This window comes from Helianthus annuus, chromosome 4, assembly GCF_002127325.2.
Source record: "Helianthus annuus cultivar XRQ/B chromosome 4, HanXRQr2.0-SUNRISE, whole genome shotgun sequence".
NCBI lineage: Eukaryota > Viridiplantae > Streptophyta > Magnoliopsida > Asterales > Asteraceae > Helianthus > Helianthus annuus.
The window spans coordinates 16,192,329-16,209,086 of NC_035436.2; the positions used below are offsets into that span (position 1 = coordinate 16,192,329).

A 16,758-nucleotide genomic window follows, 5' to 3' on the forward strand; every position below is an offset into this window, starting at 1 on the left:
TTCAACGTAACCGGGTAAAAATTCCAATGTTTTCAATGTTGAATTTGTTAACAGTACATTCTCATAGTAAAAAAAAATCCAATGAAACTACTATATGCTAATCTCCTATACACCAAACCAATTAACTTTGGGATACACGAATGAGGGCAATTTATGATATTTATTGGATATATCATGTTTTAAAATTGCCCACAGCCTGGTCTAGAAAGGGTTCCAAAATGTAACAATTGAAGTATTGATTTTGTTTTGCTTGATATTTTTTGATTTGAGATGGAGATGGGTCAGATGTATGTATTTTCAAAACATAATTTAATATGTCAAGAGCTTTCGTATAATAATTTGCATCCCAGTTGTTGACTTATCTTGAAAGTTTTCACATTTTAATTGTTATCAATAAAGCGTATTTATTTTAGTTTCTAACTATTTACAAAGATCTAGAGGAGCCGAAACTTGGACAAGGCCCCTCCGGGACCTTGCCATGACGTGCTCCTCGTTTCAAGCTTCGATTTGACTGGTCGAACGCCTAAAACGGAGACCCGTAGCCAAAATTATGCTCGTTTTCGTAAAATACCCTTGGAAGCTCGATGATTGGCCTCCAGAAATGTCATGGCCCGATCCTCTACACTTGAGCCTGCATCAATTATAGTTGATTTAAGATTAATTTTAAGATTCACCTAATTACTTTTAGCCTATTTTTATAAGGAGTAAATTACAATTTGCATCCTGCTTACAATGACCTTTTGTACTACGCACCCCCGTATTATCCATATCTTGCAATTTGCCTCCTCATGCTTGCAAAATCTAACAGTAGGGATGTTCATGGTTTGGTTTGGCTGGTTTTTAGGTCAAACCGTGAGCCAAAACGTTAGTAACGATTTTTTATTGTCGAAAACTGAAACCGAACCGTTGAAAATTACAACCGAATCACACCTAACTGTTAATGGTTTGATTTTACGGTTTGGGATTCGATAATATATTAAACTTATAATAAAACCTTGATCTAACTATACCTCTAGTCACTCTTAATCTTAACTATACTTAACATAGAACTTAACATGATCATAGCAGGAACAATGACTACAACATTATGGCAAAATAATTGGATTAAACTTAACTAAAGAAGTAGCAGGTGAAATCATAACATAGTTATAATAGGAACAAGAAAAGAAAAAGAAAAAAAAGCTTAGGTGACTGAGGGAGTGAGAGAGCACGAATGGGAACTATAGTCAAAATTAGGATTTTGGGGTGTTACATGGTCCCCGCGATTTACCAAAATTTTGGATATGATCCCTGGATCAAAAGTACACGGATGGTCTTTATGGTGTGCACTTAGTAACGTATTTAGTCCCCAACCAACAAATCTTATGATTCAAGCATGGTCAAATTAGGGACTAAATACGTTACTAAGTGCAAACCATTGGGGCCGTCCATGTATCTTTTAGAAAAGTTGTGAATTAAATGCGTTACAAAGTGTAAACCATCAGACCATCCATATACTTTTGAAAAATTGAGGATCAAATTCAAAGTTCTGATAAACCACACTAAGGTGTTGTTTGTTTTTTGGCCAGAAGCACTTCTGGCCACTTATGTCTGCGTCGCGCAGACGCGCGCAGACCTTTGGGTCCTGTAGCTTGTTTGTTTTCTCGCAGACCTTTCATTAAAAAAGGTCTGCGAGACCTCTTCCTCACGCAGACATCAACCCATGTCTTCTAACCTCTTCTAAACACTCCTCTTCACATCATAGACCCCTTCTCCTCACCTCACCCGCTGCCACCATAACACCCTCCCACCCGCTGCCACCCTCCCACCTACTACCACCATCCCATCGTCGCACCTCTCCCACCGTCGCACCCCATCCCACCGTCGCACCTCTCCCACCTCCATAAGCCCACCACCACCGCCACCTGATACATCACCACCATGTAGAAGGGTGTGGGTACATTAATAAATACAAAATTTATTACATGATATTAAAATGATTGATTTATTCATACAACGGTCTCATTTACTAATTATGTCGAATTTTAGTAAATTGTTTTGCAACTTGATCTTTTTTTTTTTTTTTGAACGGCAAATTTGGATCACTGACGGACCACTGGAGTATCATCGTGCCACCAGCGGAACCACCCGATCATATCCATCTCCACTAGGCATAATGTCTATACACCAATTCAGGAGGAAACCCAATAAATATGGGAAAAACCCCCTTTGTGGGAATCGAACCCAGGACCTTTACTTACAAAATGACCTCAGTTACGTCCACATATTTTCTTTAACTTTTATCTATAAACAAATAAATATACTTTTTCTCGTGACAACTTTTAATAATTAATTTATAAAAATGGTAAGATACATATATATATATTTGGACTAGTAGTATAGCAAATTTATTACATATATATTTTAGTATCCTAAGAATTACAACACTTAGTTTACAATACAATTATAACGGGGTAGGGACACTCCACTAGTGATGAAATTCCGTCAATCACAACATTCAATCAAGTTCCGTCATGTCATCGAGCTTTATTCCATCACTAGTGATGGATTTTAGTGGAAATGCTCATCACTAGTGATGGTTTTTTTAATTTTTAAAATATAAATTAACAGTAAAACAATAAAATTATAAATTATAAATTTCATTTAAATAAATCCTAAATTACAAACTAAAAAAAACTAAACATTGCAAATTAAAAAAACCTAAAAATCTACGGCATCTCCCAACCACACTTTCCACACATCTCACATTTGTGTTGAAGTAAGATCGACTTAAACGGTTCGTCGAGATTGTTGTGCGGTTGTAACAAGACGTTTAAATCACTATTTTTTTCGATTTCGGTCAAGTGTCTAATATACGCCTCCTCACGTTTAAGTTTTGCCACCACAAGTTTTTCTCTTCTTTCTTTGGATTCGGCCATTTCTACCAATTTAGCCTCTTTGAATTCAAAGATCGACTCCGCCACCGTTTCCTTTCCTCTAGCTACTTGACGAATCACCATTTTTCTTGCGGCACGGCCTTGTCGGTGTAACATCTTGATCAGGTTGGTAGTTCAAATTCATTTGGGGCATGTTACCCGACCCGGAAGTAGTGTAGTTCCCATAATCGGAAGTTTTTGATCTTTTGGGACCTCCTCTTCTTCTTAGAGCCGTCGGCCCATCCATGTCGACCAACGCAACCGGTACCCACTTCGGGTGATGTCTCGCAACCTCCCATGCCACCAAGTGTGGAAAAGTTTTATGCTTGTATAACCGGCAATAGTCTTCTAAGGCGTTTTTTTTATGATAGTTGCATCGCCGCTCCGCTTTGTGGATTTCAGGTCTAAAAAAATACAAAAAAAAACCTTTTTATAAAATAAGATAAAAATAACAGTTTTCTGTTTTTTTTAAATAAAAGCGGTTTTCTGTTTAAAAAAAACAGTTTTATGTTTTATAAAATATAAAAACAGTTTTCTGTTTTTTAGAATAGAAAAAACTGTTTTCTGTTTTTAAAAATAAAAAAACGGTTTTCTGTTTTTAAAAATAAAAAAAAAAGTTTTATGTTTAATAAACATTAAAAAACAGTTTTATGTTTTATAAAATAAAAAAAAAACAGTTTACGGTTTATAAAAAAATAAAAAAAAAAAAACAGTTTACTTTGTAAAAAAAACGTACCAATTGAATGAAGCAAGCGTTAAATTTACTCATTTTTGGGTTCAAATCTCCCCACTTCGAAGTCATTTAATCCATGTTTCCTTCGGTCGAACCGGGAAGTTTGCCAAAATGAGATATAACTCGTCTCCAAAACAAGTCCTTTTTTGCTCATTCAAATGTTTCTTGTTTTCGGAGATGTGCAAGTATGCCTTGACCAAGCCGACCTATTTTTCGCTCCTCCAAGCTCTCCCAGCGGATGTTGGGACGATTTCAACTTCATAATCGTCGTCTTCTTCTTCAGCCGGTTCACTATCGTCATCAAGTTGTTGTGGTTCGCGGTATGCACGGACAAATTGGTGGATGAGATTGTTATCTTCTCGTGGGTCGACGTTGAAATGGTGGGTTTGAAACAGCTGTGTTTGAAATTGTTGAGGTTGATATGGTGGAATGAAAGGTTGGTTTTAATACGGTTGGGTTTGAAATGGTGGAAATTGTTGGGTTTGAAAGGGTTGGTTGGGAAACGGTTGGGTTTGAAATGGTGGGATTGTGTTGGGTTCGTCTTGCAACCGAAATCTCGCCGGCTCGCCAAATTTAACTTGAACCTTCAGTCGTACGGGTTTTTTCTTCGAACCCGAACCTCGTTTGCTTGAACCTTCCATTTTGGGTTGAATTGTATTTTTTTGAAGTTTGAAAGATTCTATTTTTTGTGTTGGAAGAATTGTATTGTTTGGTATTTTAAATAATTGCATTGTGTGTGTATATATATAGCCAAATCATAAATAAACGGTCAAATTTTTTCACCAACGGTCATTTCAACGTTCCATAATTTCAATTACAACGTGTGATGATGAGGACGCGTTATAATCTTCACGCGTGAATAAATGTGGTGGCGGCGGTGTTTCACTACCTTCAACGCGTGAAGGATTTGTCATCACGGGGCGTCCCGGGTCACCTAACTCTAAGGATTAAGAAACTTATAAGTACCAGGATTGAATATATTTTTTTTCTAATTTATTCGTTGATGTTAGTTTAAATTTGAAATCCTACCGATAAAGTTGATGTTAAACTGCATGTTAAGTAGGCTCGCATAAAGGTAGATGCTGAAGATAAAATATATATATAAATTCCTTGATTGTCTATGGGTGTTTATACATTATGCTGGCATGGAAAAACAAAATTCGGCTTGATAAATATATCATAGTCAATTTACAATCAGGCCATGAATTGGTTGTGGTTCTCGTGTTGTTTTCTCTATTAAAACTTTCAAATGATTATATATGATTCAAAGATGATTAATTTAGACTAAGGTTGAACGGTACAGTGACGGAGGGAAGAAAGAAGACCGGGGTGGCGGGATGGGGTGACGAAGCGGCGCCGAGAAGAAAGAGGGGGGCCCACATGTTTTGGTCCGTCGCAAACGTCCATATTCGGACGGTGAGGACTGGGACGCGGGGGGGGGGGGGGGTTGGTGTAGATGCCGTCGCCAAAGCAAGACGGGTGGGGCGACGCCCCCATACCAGGCATGTAGCCTAAAAGAACAAAATATAGTTCACCTGCTATCCTTATACGAGCTTCATTTGACAGATTTAGTCATGCACCTTTCATGGTTTATTTGGACTCATTCAAAGTCTATTTGGACTCATTCAAAGTCTGATTTCTACTTTTCACAAATTGGTATCAATTTTGATTGGTTTTCTAACTTGAAATGAAAGCTGATTATAGACCTCTCCATTTATGTCCACTAACATTGGATGACAGCTATCCTTGACTTATTCTAAATTGATTTATTCATCCATCACTCTCATTTATCATGTCCACACACTGAACTGATGCTATTTGTGTCCGTATAGACTGGTGTGTGTACTATTCGTTTACTTGACTTGACGTTTACTAGATGTTTAAGTCCATTCATAGTAAAAGCTACGTACTATTGGTATTTATAAATATTCAAGTTTAGATTAAGCCCCCATCTCCTCTTCTAAACAAATATCAAACAATATGAGTGCTCGATCTTCATATTCTTGTTTCTCTTGTTTTCACTTGTTCTTTCTTGTTGTATTGGCCTTGTTCCGTTTATGCTCATCTAATCAAAACTCTCATCATGTGTTATGCAATGATGTTGAGAGACAAGCACTTCTCCGGTTCAAGCGTGGCCTCACTGATGAATCATATGTACGACTCGCTTCGTGGGTTGCTGAGAACAAGGACTGCTGTACATGGGCTGGGATAGCTTGTGATAATTCTACAGGTCATGTTCATCGTGTTCATCTTCCTGGACTTGATGGCATGACATTGAAAGGTGATATAAGTCAATCTTTGTTGGATCTAAAGCAACTCAAGCATCTAGATTTGAGCTGCAATGATTTTGGAGGCATCCATGTTCCTAAATTCATTGGTTCTTTTCAAAACCTAAGGTACCTTAACCTTTCACGTTCCAATTTTAGCGGAACAATCCCTCCACAACTAGGGAATCTCTCAGAATTACATGTTCTGTCTCTTGGAAGTTTTCATGACGATCCATTTGAAAGAACGAGCATGGCGAATATGAAGTGGTTGTCAAGCCTTGGTATGTTGCATCACCTCGATATGAGTGGCATGGACCTTAGCAAAGCAACCGATTGGCTTCAGGTGATTAACACCCTTCCTTCTTTGGTCCAGCTACATTTGTCTCTATGTGAACTCTCAAATCTACACATGTATGTTCCTAGTGTCAATCTCACATCCCTTTCTGTTCTCGATCTTTCTTACAATTATTTTAACAGTTCAGTACCACAGTGGATATTCAGTGTAACTAGTCTAGTTTCGCTGGATTTAACTCGGTGTTATTTTCATGCTCCTATTCCTGGGTTCCGCAATCTGACTTCTCTTGAGTTGCTTCATGTTGCCGACAATGATTTCATGAATTCTTCCTCAATATTTCAAGAGTTGTCCGGTAGTAATCTCATCTCGTTAGATATTGGAGGTTGTGGTATTTCAAGTTCAGTTCTAGATTCCCTTCAAAATCTAACAAATCTTATTAGCCTCGACTTGTCTGACAATCAACTCACTAAGAGAATACCTAAATCATTGGGTAACTTTTGTAATTTGAGAGAGATTGATTTGTCTTTTAACAATATTGATAATATTAGTCTGACATATTTTCTTGAAAGTTTTTTCGAGTGCAAATCACCTGCCTTGGAGTCATTATCCTTGATCGGGAACCATATAACTGGTATAATTCCTCATTCCATAGGAAACTTGTCATTTCTCAGAACATTATATCTTACTGATAATCAAATTTCTGGTCCCATTCCATACTCAATTGGAAAATTATCATCATTGGAGGCGTTGGGTATTAGTTATAATCGACTGGATGGCAGCCTTCCTGATAGCCTCGGACAACTTTCAAAGTTGATTCTTTTAGATTTTTCTCATAATTTGCTTACAGGTGTTGTGACAGAAGCTCACTTTATCAAACTAGTGAGCTTGAAGGGTCTAGAAGGATCAACTAACAAATTAATCTTAAGGCTGCAAGTTGCAAACTGGATTCCCCCTTTCCAGTTGGAACATTTGTCTCTGAGAAATTGGGTTTTAGGGCCTCAATTTCCGTTGTGGTTGCAATCACAGAAGGATTTAAGTTATTTAGACATAAGCAACACAGGCATTTCATCGCCCATGCCCGAATCATTTGTGGGATCATTCTCCAATTTAAGGTATTTGAATATGTCAAATAATCATATCCGAGGACCATTAACGTTCTCTGGTAACCCTGTCACACTTGTGTTTATTGACATTAGCTCGAATGGGTTTCGGGGATCGTTACATCCTTTCTTGTGTTCTAGTGGTGTGACAAGCACATCTTTTCTTAATTTGGAAAATAATCATTTGTCGGGTGACCTTCCAGAGTGTTGGGAGAAATGGCCAAGGTTGGAAACCTTAAATTTGGGGAATAACAGTTTGTCTGGTGAGATTCCAAGAACATTGGGTTCTTTACCTTTACAGCATCTGAACATGCATGGGAACAAGATCTCTGGAAGATTACATTTTTCTCTAATGAACTTAACAGATCTAGGTATTCTTGAACTTGGAAGGAATGAACTTACCGGAAGCATTCCAACATGGATTGGAACAAAACTTACTCTTTTAAGAATTCTCAACCTTCGATCAAACCGTTTTGCCGGAAATATTCCTCATGAGCTTTGTCATATTAGACATATTAAAATATTAGATCTTGCTCATAACAACTTATCTGGAAATATTCCGAGATGCTTCAACAACTTTAGTATCCTTTCCGGCACCGAAAGCAATTTAAGAGACTTTGCTTACAGCATTAGCATTATTGGACCTGAATTATTTATTGCTGGTGATTCATTGGTGACAAACGGACGAGAGGACACATATAGCAGTATTCTTCCATTAGTGATGTTGATAGACCTTTCGAGTAACAATCTCACCGGACACATTCCTAGTGAGCTAATGTCCCTAATGGAATTAAAATCGTTGAATTTATCAAGAAATCAATTGAGTGGAAGTATCCCAGAGAAGATTGGAAACATGAAAGAACTTATATCGTTAGATTTATCGGTAAACTGGCTTTCTGGAGAACTTCCCATGAGCTTGTCAAAGTTAAACTTCTTGAGTAGCTTCAACGTGTCCTTCAACAGTTTGACAGGAAGAATTCCAACAAGTACACAGCTTCAAAGCTTCAGTGAGTCTAGCTTCTTTGGCAACAAACTTTGTGGAGCTCCACTAACTGAAACTAATGGTTGTGAACGGGTTAAAGCAGCAACTCATACAATAGGAGAGAAAAAAGAAGAGGATGGAGCAGATTGGGGGTTGATTATAAGCATAGTGGTTGGATTTGTTTGTGGATTTTGGATGATTATGGGTCCATTGATAGTGAGAAGATCATGGAGGATTGCATATTTTAGTTTTGTGAGTAATTTGAGGTATATGGTTTATGATGTTATACATAAGTATTGCGGTCACATGTTTTCTTGTTGATGTTGTAATATGTTTCATGCTTTACCTCAAATTGTTGTCACATGCTTTCTTGTTGATGTTGTAATATGTTTCATGCTTTGCCTCAAAATTTGAAAACTATGTATCAAAACTGGATAATGTTATGCCGTGTTGTTTGTGTTAGTAAGGTTGTTCTTTGTATGATCATTTTCTTTGAAGCTAGTAAAAAAGGTGTGAAATGGGATGCGGCAACTCAGGGGAAATTGAGGTAAACAAATCTGTAGGATAAAATATTACTCAACCATAGGTTTTGCATAGCTATGTTGGGGGTTTTATGAATCCTTATATTAATTGTCTTTTTATGTTTAATCTATAAAATAATAATAATATACGGTTACCATAACTGTTATTTGTCATTTGATACTTTAATAAAACGACCCTTTTCAATCCGAGCTCATTTTCGTCAGAACCCAAACATATATGTTAAATATACTTAAAAAAGAACTGTTGTTAAGATGATCTAATGTTTATTTGGTACAACAATTCCAGAGATGGTACAGATTTTGGTATTGCTATAGGCAACTTTTAACATGTTTTCGTTTTGTTTTAACTAATATTAATGATTTGATATCAATAGGTTAAAGGTTGCTCCAATGCTTGCCCCTAATCTTCAACATCAATCCATAGAAAATTATGCATTAGATGTTAATTGTCCAATAAAAATAAATCTACGACGATACATATATATTCTTCACTATGACCAATAGGAGACCTAGTGACAAAAATGGAAGTATATAAAACTTTAGAAAAAAAATCAAGAGGAAATATGTGTACTGATTGATATACAAGTAAAAACAATATAAAATGATCATAACTAGGCCCCGTTTTTTTATCGGGTTCAACTTAGTTACGCCATGCTGATGATAACTCCAAATCAACGTCTTCCTCCCACCATGTTGCAGTCTACAGACAACACACCGAATTATACCAAATGTACAAAAAAATGGTAAACGTGTTAATTTGGGACGGGTTATGGAAGAAGGTCAAAAGTTTGAACTCTACAAAGCCTTTAAGGGGTCAAATTTGTAAGATAAAAAAATGACTAAATTGAAAACAGGCTACACGGGTCAAATTGATTGAAAGCCGCTCAAAGCGTATTCTATGCATAAAATTTGATTAAATCATTTTATTTAAAGAGGCATTACTGTATAAAAAATATAGTTATTTATAAGCCTCGAAAAAAGAAAAGATGGATTACCATCAGTTTATTGAAATTTTGTAACTATGATAATGGTCAATGAGCAATTTAGCCAAGAAACATCATCTTTTGAATTACCATCAGTTTATTATCTAATGATGATGATAACAATAATGATGATGAATGGGCTGATGAGTGATTTTGCCTGGAACTTTCTAGAGAAATACATCCTACGGGTGGAGGGTGAATTTTTGGAGGAACGAATAGAAATGAGAAATTTACCTTATAGCCCCTGCGAAGGAACTCAAGTTGGCTTCCTTGTTCCTCCTTCAGTCCAAGAACCCTTAGCAGTTCTTCTTTCGTCTGTTCATACCAAACAAATGTCTATGAAAAATGTGTTGATTCGGGTTACCCTTTTATCCCGAACGGGCCGAACACTAAAATAAACAAAATCGGCTTGAAAAGATACGGGTCAAAAACTAAGTGTGAAGTACTTACTTCATTAAGGGTGAAGCGGGTTTCACTTTCAGCAACACAAGCATACGAATTATCCGTTTGCTTAAGCATCACCTGCCAGGGTCCTGCAACAGTAGTGTCAAAATTAATATTCTTACCAGGGTATTGTTCTAAAAAAAGATAACTTTAGAGGAACTTGTATATATATTTATTTCATATGCATATATATGGCATCAGATGGGGATGCTGACATGTCATCAACGTAATGTCAAAATTAATATTCTTACCAGGGTATTGGCGGAAGAGGGCCCCAGTGTAATTCACAATATATGGTGCTACTGCTACTGTCTTTACATTTCAAAGTAAAAATGTCTATCAAAGAAATGTCAAACACTATAAAAATAATAATTTAAATAAATAAAATCATAAGATTGAAAGAACTACCTTGGAATACTCTCTTATCCGAATATAAAAAACCGGAGTAAATTGAGAAAGAAATCGGTAGTGTAAATCTTTCGGTGGAAAACCAAGAAGACCAAGGTCAGCTCTGCCAAATCCAACCGTTCCATTTGTCACAGAGGAAAAAAAACTAAAATTAATGGCATCATATATGAATTTTATCTGAAATTAAATTCACATAAATATTACCGCAACGTCTCAAGTTCCAGATTAAATAGAAGCGCGGGTGTTGATGCCCCAAATTTTTCCTGCACGTCAGCATGGACCAATATTGTTTTATTCAGATATTTTAATTATTGTACTAACAATATTGTTTCTAAACCATAATTCAAGAAGTGTTTGTTGGTCAACCAAACCGATTTTGTTCTTTTTTGCATGTAGCAAAACCACCTTTTTCAACCTGAACCGATTTTACCTGTTACTAAACCAATCCATATAAGAGAAAATACACCCGTACCAGATATGTCTCGATGGTAGCAAGTTCACGGGTGCTGCAACAAATGAATACATAAAGCGTTGGCGGTTTGTCAGACTGCCACCTATCTGTGTCATAAGCGGGTCAGTTACAAAAAACATGTTATCAACGGGTCAATTACAAAAAAAAATGTCATAAACGGGTCAGTTATAAAAAATGTTATAAACGGGTCAGTTACAAAAAAATGTCATAAACGGGTCACTTATGCAACAAAAATTGTAATTATTGTTGGATATCAAGAACACTTAATTATGAATTAATCATGCATCAAGAACAAAAACATGGGGTCAATTTGGATAAATTTCGTCTGTCAACGAAACTCAACGCATACTGTTTTGATTATGAAATTGATCTACGTATCCATACAATTTTGCGCCCATTTATAGTCTATGAAACGGTACGAACAAGGTAGTTATACCCATTCGTTTGGGGTACCAGAAAACTGTCATTAACTGCCAATTAACGGCCTTTGACTTTCCTTTCCTGCCTTATGACCAATCATCATCATCATACTCAGTAAATCCCACCAATAGGAAAGCTAAGGTAGGGTCTGAAGAGGGTAAGATGTAGACAGCCTTACCTCTACCCCGTTGGAATAGAGAGGCTGCTTCCAGTGAGACCCAGGGGCGGACCCACATTGGGTGAATCGGGGTCCCCGGACCCCAATGTTTTTGCATAATGTAGTTTTTGCATGTCCGTTAAATGGTTCTTTATTTTCATGTTTAATTATGAATCATATGGATGTCAAAAACTTGACAATAAAAAAGAACAAGTTAACTCTCGACTCAAAATGACAAAAATCTACATTATCTAATCCCATGTTTATACGTCTGCAACTTTGCAAAAAAATTTGATGAAACTGGTTTATTAATCTTAGATTAAGTTAAACCGTCTTTCTTTTACATGCAGTGACACAATGCAACAATATGTGGAATGTGAATATGGGCTAACCTACTCTCTAATAAGCAATATGGGCATATATTGCTATTATGATACTATATTTTGCTATGTTCCTTGCCCCGACCCGAACGATCGACCCGAAAATTTTAACGTTTGGTCGTGAAAAATCTTAACACCGAAAAAAGGGGACCCCAGTGGAAAAAAATCCTGGGTCCGCCACTGGTGAGACCCCCGGCTCGATGGTAGTTTTGTATCAAGCCTTGGACATAAGGCACATAACACTCGGCAATTAAAACAAAGGCCAATTAGTGCATGTACTCCCGTGTCTTTCGGCTATCAACGCCACCACATGATGCATGATTAACCATCCCCCTCTTATAACATTATTTTCACGAAATTAGTAAAATAACGTTAAAATTAGCGCACTTTCACTTTTAATCCAAATACATGATCAAATAATCTAAGTCTAGATTACATTCTAGTTATTATATACGATATTCACCAATATTATCACAAGTATATATTCCTCATTCACATTAAAATAAACGCTGCAGTATGGAAGTTTAGAGAAGTTTGTTTTTTTTATAGAACTAACCTTCATTTTCATCGTCAAAATCAAAATCGAGTGTGTTCCTTATAGATTTGAAGAAGGAAGAAACAGGGCCAGCTGGAATATCATCCAACGAACCGATAGTGATTCCGTCAACCTGGATTAAGGACATATAGGGATTTATGAATCTCAGATTAGGGTTTATAATGACATTAACAATTAAAACAGCTAACAAGAACATATTGCTAATGTTTCCACAAAGATATGTTCATATAAACTGATCAATAACAAAAGAGTTTTTTTGGAGGAGCAGAACAAATTTCAGTTGAACAGCATCTATTGTTTCAAGTGCACCAAATTACATACTTCGAAATGTAAAAATAAATCCATATATAAATCTATACTATATAATAAAAGAAACCATTTATGGGACACATGTCATTCATTGGAGCCATCTATTTTTTAGCCTATTAAAATTAAATAATTATTTATGAGATAACGATGAGATATCCATTTAATATATATAATTATTAAAAATATTGATAATAAAAAGAGTCATGTTACATTATATTATTATTTAAGATACATATATATATATATATATATATATATATATATAGGTATATATTTTAAATATATTTATTTTAAATAAAATATTATATATTTTTTTAATATGTTTTATAAAAAGAAGAATATGACTTAAGATGTAATTTTAAGGAGAGAAAAATTATTATTATTTTATAGGAGAGAAAATGCAGGAAATCAAAATCTAAAGTTAATCAGAACTCAACTCGTGTATTACACGAGCTTTTTTAAAGATATAACTTTTTATTATTTACTATATAAAATTACATTTATTCAACCTGTGTAATACACGAGGTTTTTTAAAAATATAACTTTTTTTATTCTTTACTATACAAAATTACATTTATCCAACCTGTGTAAAATTATATTTATCCAACCCGTGTAATACATGAGGTATTTAAAAATATAACTTTTTATTATTTGATATATAAATTCAACCCGTGTAATACACCGGGTTTTTTAAAGATATAACTTTTTTTATAAATTACTATACAAAATTACATTTATTCAACCCGTGTAATACATGAGGTTTTTAAAATTATAACTTTTTTATTATTTGTATATAAAATTAGATTTATTCAACCCGTACAATATACGGGGTTTTGTAAATATATAAATAATTTATTATTTGGTATTTTTTTTCATTATTTGATGTATAAAATTATATTTATTCAACCTGTACAACAATACACGAGGTTTTTAAAGATATATTATTTTATTATTTAGTATATAAATTTACATTTATTCAGCCCGTGTAATACACGGCGTTCTAATCTAGTTAGTACTAAAAGGATTATTTCACTTACCAAATCAATAGCTGATTTGAATAGCTCTGAGGCTCTACGTCTTTCTGGCTTGTCAGGGAACACCTACATCAAACAATAAGTTCAAAACACATATACCATCAACGGTTGACAATGAGGTGGCAACTTCAAATGTCTAGTAGATACTTCAAATGAAGAAAATTCAATGAAAAATAAAAATGTCTTACAATGCGAGCTCGGGTTTCCCTAATTTCTTGTAGCTTCCTTACAACAGCCAATGCAAGTTGCACATTGGCATCAGTAAACTCATCTGAAGATCCCTTCACAATGTCATATAGGGGAATCTTTTTACTTAGAAAAAAAAAAGCATCATTTTACAGAAGCAGCATGAAGTCTATGAAGATACCTTATATGAAGAAATGCTGGTAGGTAATGGCCTGTTGATGTCATCAATTTAAAATGTAAGCAAACGAAAAATAACAAATGTATGCAACAGTTTTATCAGATTATGAGTTATAACAAATGAATAGGTGGCAATCAGACAATGTATATACTCCAGTAAATAAACAAAGACTGATTAGCTTCTTGATTTCCCGTTACAAACTAACGATCATTCTTATTACTTAGTGCAGCTGGTCATGAACTGTGGGTCCAAGCTTGTTTTTTAAAAAGTGTGAGGCCCTCCAAGGTGTTTACGACCCGAAAGCCAAGGTGCGAAGCGAGATCCTCCTGTACGCGAGACATTGCTATATGTACAAACAAATAAGCTTTATGTACAACTGAAAGCTGCATCTCTCTCACCTCTTTTACATCCTTCATCAAACCCATTCATAATCTCTTCACCCTTTTGGTCGTTTTTGAAATTTAGCCTCCTCCAGACCCTAATTTTGACACACATGCGCCGCCTTTAGACCCTGAGTCGTTTTTCCGATAGCCCCGCACCTCAAGCACGCTTTTTAAATTTTTAGGGCACGGGGCCTTCTTGCAGATGAATAATTAAGCAAATTTTACCGGCTCCTCAGTAGGCAACGGGACTTGCAGCTGAGTTTCTGATGCTAAGAACTTGCTGGAGTTATATCCTAACTCCAATGAGCTGGTTTTCTTAGCCTGGTGTTCCATTTATACCCCATCTCTCCATATATCCTAAATGTTGATAGTTGCATACTAGAATCATATATCTCCTACTTCTATACTAATCCAATATTTACCTCTTTACCTAATTTTATATTACGGGATGAATTATATACAATCACATTTCCACAATCTACACTGTGATACCTTACGCAATCCCACATTGTTTTGTTCTGCCTACGGAGTACGGACAACATACTGGTGTAAGATGGTAAAATACTTAAATTGATTATGAATGAAGGTTGTCATACTATATATAGAGATCATAAGAATGAGCATGTAGGCTCACACTAATAAAACCTAATAATAATATACTCCAATAACCAGGCCGTAACTAATGGCCCGTCTGAAATATCACCAACGCGTTTTGGTCGCACTGGATATGGGTGAGAGCAAAGCTCCACAGTTAAACATGCTTAAGTGGGAGTAACCTAGTGATGGGTGGCATGTCTATGAGCTCCTAAACGTTCTTAAGTGGGAGTGACCTAGTCCCGCCAATCCCCTTGCGCCATGTCTCTCGGTCTATCAACTACCCTAAACTACCCGATTTAGTAACACCACTATCTTAAAACATGGACCCCACCACTTGACCCCTCTCTCCATCCACACAACTCTCTCTATCTCTATCTCTCTCCTCTTGTCACACTCAAGACCCTACCCTCAAGGTACTACTACCCGCAGGACCGGCGGCGGTGTGCGGCCTACGGGTAGGGGTACCCGAAGGCAGGGGATTGGGGGAAACACACTCAACAAACAAATCATGCAATGAGGAACAATCAGCACATTATTAGATGCAATTTTATTAATATTAACAGAGGCATGAGTGTCTAATAAAATGCTTAAAATGAATAGATAAGAGAATTACGGGAAATCAATTTCGAGGCGCGTTTTGCCGTCATCGAGAGCAGAGGCGAGAGAATTAGCGGCATCTGCAACGAGAACTTCGTAGGATTTAGGCTTGTAAACTGACACTCCGAGCTTCCGAGCAGTTGCAGGAGTAGAAGAACCGTCGTTGCTGCTGCACCTGATTGAATTTGATGCAACTTTTTTGGGGGAAGATGAGGAATTGAAGAGAATTCGAACGGGGAAGAGAGAGAAAGTAGGAGAGAGAGTAAGATGCTGGTTCTGTTGATGAAGAGAGTGTAGGTGTGGTGAGGAGAGAGAAAGTGAGGAAACCATGGCGATTTTAGAGAGAGAAAGAGTGAGAAGAAGTTGAGGTGGGAGAGAGATAACGATAACAGTTGGAGGTGATTGACAGTTGAGATTTTGATTATCAAACTTTTATTTATTTATTTATTTATTTTTTTAGTAGTAAAAATCACTGTTAATTATAGTTTAACTAGAAATACAACCCGCCGCAATGCGGCGGGGATTCTTTTGTTATAATTAAGTCGATTTAGGACGCGCACGTTATGTTGAACCTATCAAACGGGAAAAAAATACACGCACGCACGTTGCGTCATGTTAACTCGCAAAATTTAGAACAAAACGTAAAAACGTTAAACCAAAGACGCATGTTGCGATGTGTTAAGTCACAAAATTTAGAACGAAGCATAAAGCGAAAATTTTGCGGAAAATGAAAACTATAAAGGACCAAAGTTGAAAGTAAAAAAAGTTGTGAGGATAGATTAAAAAGTTTTGTGTTAAAGTAAAAAAACAAATAGTTTTG

The 16,758-nt window shown here is 36.1% G+C and overlaps 2 protein-coding genes across 2 annotated transcripts; one reads left to right on the forward strand and one right to left on the reverse strand.

The window, feature by feature from the left end:
• Window positions 1–5,628: 5,628 nt before the first annotated feature.
• LOC118491440 (receptor-like protein EIX2) lies at window positions 5,629–8,613 on the forward strand. Its single transcript, XM_035989233.1, has one exon. It carries the CDS (start codon window positions 5,629–5,631, stop codon window positions 8,611–8,613), a length of 2,985 nt encoding a protein of 994 aa, XP_035845126.1.
• A 638-nt stretch (window positions 8,614–9,251) lies between these two features.
• LOC110935842 (protein LOW PSII ACCUMULATION 3, chloroplastic) lies at window positions 9,252–16,335 on the reverse strand. Its single transcript, XM_022178196.2, has 12 exons — window positions 15,955–16,335; window positions 14,365–14,395; window positions 14,186–14,278; window positions 14,001–14,063; window positions 12,655–12,766; window positions 11,142–11,227; window positions 10,874–10,932; window positions 10,670–10,772; window positions 10,513–10,573; window positions 10,268–10,350; window positions 10,052–10,132; window positions 9,252–9,534 (listed from the first exon to the last, which is right to left on the reverse strand). Exons 1-12 carry the CDS (start codon window positions 16,266–16,268, stop codon window positions 9,475–9,477), a joined length of 1,146 nt encoding a protein of 381 aa, XP_022033888.1. The 5' UTR covers window positions 16,269–16,335; the 3' UTR covers window positions 9,252–9,474.
• Between the last annotated feature and the right edge of the window lie 423 nt (window positions 16,336–16,758).

Bases quoted from the DNA above. Each gene is read 5' to 3' on its own strand.
- LOC118491440 (XM_035989233.1), top strand. From the start codon at position 5,629: ATGAGTGCTCGATCTTCATATTCTTGTTTCTCTTGTTTTCACTTGTTC.
- LOC110935842 (XM_022178196.2), bottom strand. From the start codon at position 16,268: ATGGTTTCCTCACTTTCTCTCTCCTCACCACACCTACACTCTCTTCAT. The intron at 14,064-14,185 runs GTAAGACATTTT...TGTTTGATGTAG, and splicing joins GGGAAACCCGAGCTCGCATT to GTGTTCCCTGACAAGCCAGA. The intron at 10,351-10,512 runs GTAAGAATATTA...CTACTGTTGCAG, and splicing joins CCTCTTCCGCCAATACCCTG to GACCCTGGCAGGTGATGCTT.